The sequence below is a fragment of the Ischnura elegans genome, chromosome 9 (assembly GCF_921293095.1).
Source record: "Ischnura elegans chromosome 9, ioIscEleg1.1, whole genome shotgun sequence".
In the NCBI taxonomy this organism is placed as follows: Eukaryota; Metazoa; Arthropoda; class Insecta; order Odonata; family Coenagrionidae; genus Ischnura; species Ischnura elegans.
Genome location: NC_060254.1, coordinates 115249244 through 115253186, shown reverse-complemented (window position 1 = coordinate 115253186; position 3943 = coordinate 115249244). Strand labels below are relative to the sequence as shown.

At 38.9% G+C, this 3943-nt stretch overlaps 1 protein-coding gene across 1 annotated transcript; it reads right to left on the bottom strand.

Annotated features, from left to right (window-relative positions):
• Positions 1 to 1016: 1016 nt before the first annotated feature.
• Positions 1017 to 1682, bottom strand: LOC124164839. The gene is made up of 2 exons (XM_046542043.1): positions 1410 to 1682; positions 1017 to 1329 (listed from the first exon to the last, which is right to left on the bottom strand). Exons 1-2 carry the CDS (start codon positions 1588 to 1590, stop codon positions 1058 to 1060), a joined length of 453 nt encoding a protein of 150 aa, XP_046397999.1. The 5' UTR covers positions 1591 to 1682; the 3' UTR covers positions 1017 to 1057.
• Positions 1683 to 3943: the final 2261 nt, after the last annotated feature.

Sequence of the window (3943 nt, the reverse complement as noted above, 5' to 3'; positions counted from 1 at the left end):
AACTTTTTTTCAAAAATTGGCTTCTCTGTGAACATTTAATGTCATCATTCCGAAATCTCTCGAGTATGAAAGCCTTGCAGCTAAGTCAGTGGCGGCTGGTGGTAATTTATCTAGGGTGTGCATTAGAGCAGATATAGGATGATTTAATTATATTATGTTAATACTAATCCATGAGCATCATATTTCGTCGTAATAGAATACATAGCAAGCAAAACATATCACTGGTATATTCTACCCTTAAAATTGCATGAACAGAAATAATGTTAGCATTCATGAAAATAATTATTCTAAACACACCTTTACAAGTGACGGTAGGTGAAATTCATTCTCCTTTCCTTACACCCTACGAGGAAGTAGTGTAGAAAACGGCCATAGAGATGACTCTGTAGACGGAATAGGATCCTGGGCGCAGGTAGTGTAGGTGGCGGCTACACCACTACACTACCTGCGAGTCACTCACCAAAAATATGCGCGTGCGCACTCGCATCGTTTTGAGCCTGCTCCCATCACCCATTGGAACTGTGCATACCCCGCTTACTTCGTCCCGCCAGAGCACCCTCAAGCGATCGCATAGACCGAAAATGCGCCCGGCGCGATGCCACGGGATCGTACACTTGTAGAGCGGTGAATTCGAAAAGGAGATAGCTGTAGCGTTCGGAGTTTCATTTTTCTTGCACATGCAGACAGGATTTTTAACCTTCTCGTTGCAAAGGAATATTTTTCTTTTATAATTCATTCATCTTTGGGTGTGCACTTGCTAACATGCGTATACGCACGCGCCGCCACTGAGCTTAGTACCAGAAATGCTAGACATTCAACCGTGGGTAATGTTGTTCAGGAATGCAAAATTATGTTTCTCTTAAAGTAACACATCATCAGTGGTGCTGCTTGTGAGAAAATAAGATTATTAGGCTTCAATTTCTTGCCTCCAAATGAGTAATTGCATCCTGAAAACAAACCAGCCCCTATAGGAAAGGATTTCATGCTAAAAACTGAAAAACCTCACCTATGAAACTTCCTCACTTATGAAACTTTTTTTGGTTTTCCGCTGAAAGTTTCATAAGTGAGCTACTGCATTTTCATTTTCAGAGAGAGAGGTTTTTGCTCTCTTCCCTTCATGAGCCACATTTCCTCTCTGAGGAATGTTGAAACATGATGACATAATTATCTCTGCAGCCTCATCAGAGGAAGATGATTCCCCAGGTAACTTAGTGGAGGTTTTCATCACCACCCTCTTATTCCTGGCGATAGCTATGGATTTAGTTTTGTAGCCCTTTTCCACCACTCTGATAATGACAGCCTCGAATTCTTTTGCTAAATTGTAGTCATCTGGAAATGAAAAATGGAATGGAAGAATAAACAAGAGTTGGTTTAGGAAAATGTAATGACCATATTTTTCTCTAAGTTACCAATCAATGGAGTTTTCCTGATGACGGGACACTGCCTCCAGTCATCAGAAGGTGAGACACATCTCTTTATCTCTTCCCCTACAGATGTGCTTTCGTTTGGCCACAAAACAAACTCATGGCCCTCTTCATACTCAAACCAACATATTGGCACAACATTGAAAACAGCAGAATTTTCCTCCATGAATTCTGCAATGAACCAACCAGACCTAAAAAGAAATATATGAATTACTCATGGCACTTAATTCGCAGGCATTTTAATTGTATAACTAGCAGCTACTTTATCAGGATAAATGAAGATAAAGTAGCTTGAATAATTACAGGGCAAATCACCTTTTCAATTCAACAATGCAGTGGCTCAGCAACATACAAAGCATCATTATGGTCAGGGATACGGATCACCATTGCCTTACTTCTAACCTCAGCAAGGGACCATTTTTTATTGACCCCCAATCGTAGTAGATGTCTCCATGACCCCCAAGCGAGGTAGACGTAACCAAGGCGACTCTTCGAACATCCCGTCCGGTAAAAGTATTCTGGGAACGTTAGCTACCCGTCATTATTTAAATTTCCATAAAATAATGTCACGTGACTAATTAAATGCTCCAATGCACAGATTTTTGACAATAAAATCCTGCCCTACTTGACATTTTTCTGAGGACTTCCTATCAACAGAGTAGCAACCATGTTTCAATACGGAGGAACAGAGCTTCACCGCCAAATCCCCAACGAACTTAACACTAATTAGTGGCCGTGTTAAGCAAGTCTGACAAAATAAAATGGAGGCAAACCTCTTAGGTCTGACCAACTGAAATGGGAGCAAGTTCGCCAGCCACCAAATCAACATGATTCCAATGGTGTTCCCGGGGAGAGAGAGAGAGCAGTATATTTGATTCGCGCGGGTGTTTAATGCAACGGCTGACCCCTTCGCAAGACACGAGAACGAATGGAGGAACAGGCGAAGATAGGAAGTGTAGCGAGGCACTTAGTGGAGGTGGGTACTACACTCCGCAAGGGGCCAAAAAATACCTTTTCCCGGGATAAAATTTTCACTTCGCGGAAAAGAACTTCACTGATATCAGATACCCGAATATTTTTAAAAATCGTATTACGTATAATACCATCATCACCCGAGCCCTAAAATTTAAATTCTATGTTTATCTCAAAATCAATGTTTTTTTAATCTCCTGGAAGGTTTCTCGGGAATAACAGCATGCAATTTCCACTGCCTTTACCACGGAACACTTTATTTCCAGTCTTAATTCCTACGATCCAGGTTTCAACTCCTCAAGTGTAACCGTCAAGGACCAGATAAATGGTGGGTTGCCGGTATTTGTATGAGTATCTCAATGTGATACGCATCCATTCTTTCATCTTTAACAGCTCGAAGAGATAAAAATTGAATGGGATGAATTGATGTAATGTTTTTCAAATGGTGTTCTGTGATTTTCTACTTGAAGGGAACAAACGATAAAATATTCAGGAAAATTTAAAATACTGAGCAACATTACCTCGGTAATTTGAAATGGATTGACCCCCACGATGAAAGCTAAGAAACTTCACAACGATTACAATGTAATAAGCTGACATTTTCTTGCGAGCAACAAAATTCTCAAACCACCTGCAGATGAAAAACACACGTCTTTACGCGCCTACAGTCACATACTTATTTGGAGTGGAAGCTGATTATGAATTGCATCGAAAAAAACGATAAGTTACAGCCAGTTTAATTATATATTTTGTTGGGATAGGAAGGCATGCCATCGTAGGACAACATGTTATGAGAGTAAATTATTATTTTTACCTGTTCATGCTATTATGATATATTAATGAAATAAATTACTACTTTTGTAAAAGTAAAAACATACATTCAGCTGTCCCAATGAAACTAGACGTGATGGAAATAATTTAAGCCCAGATTCCGATTCAGCCAAAAAATACGTCTAACATCATCCAACGACGTCTCCAGGACAAAATCTTTGTTCACCAGTGTAGGAATTTATGTAAGTAAAAGCACCAACTCTTTGCTTCCAATAGGAGTGCGAAATACAAATATCTCCAAGGATTAAGTGGAAATAAATTGGTACATGAAATCTTTCACCCTTAAAAACGGACGAAGGGGCGGCCTAGGGTGATTGTGTGACCTCGGCTGGGGCCCTTTGGAAATTTTTGGGAAGTCGCATGCCCAGAAATGGATTTTGACGCTATTCTGGCTCTTAAAAATGTAAATTAAAGTTAATTAAGGGTAGCAATTTCGTAAATAAAAATACTAAGAAAAATGAAAATCACATAAGTAGATAAAAATTTTAGATAGGTATGATGGCTCTATTATCTTTTTAGTGAATTTGTACCTTAAAACCGCACTGAAATCTAAAAACCCTCCAAAATACCTTTCGAATAACCCTTTCAAAAAGCATAAGGTTCTCTTTTATCTTCTAAAACTTTTATTTCATTAATTTTTTTACAAACTTTGTGTGCTGATTAAGCTGTAAATAAATCAAATAATCAGAGCTTAGAATTTTATAATTGTTAAAAAT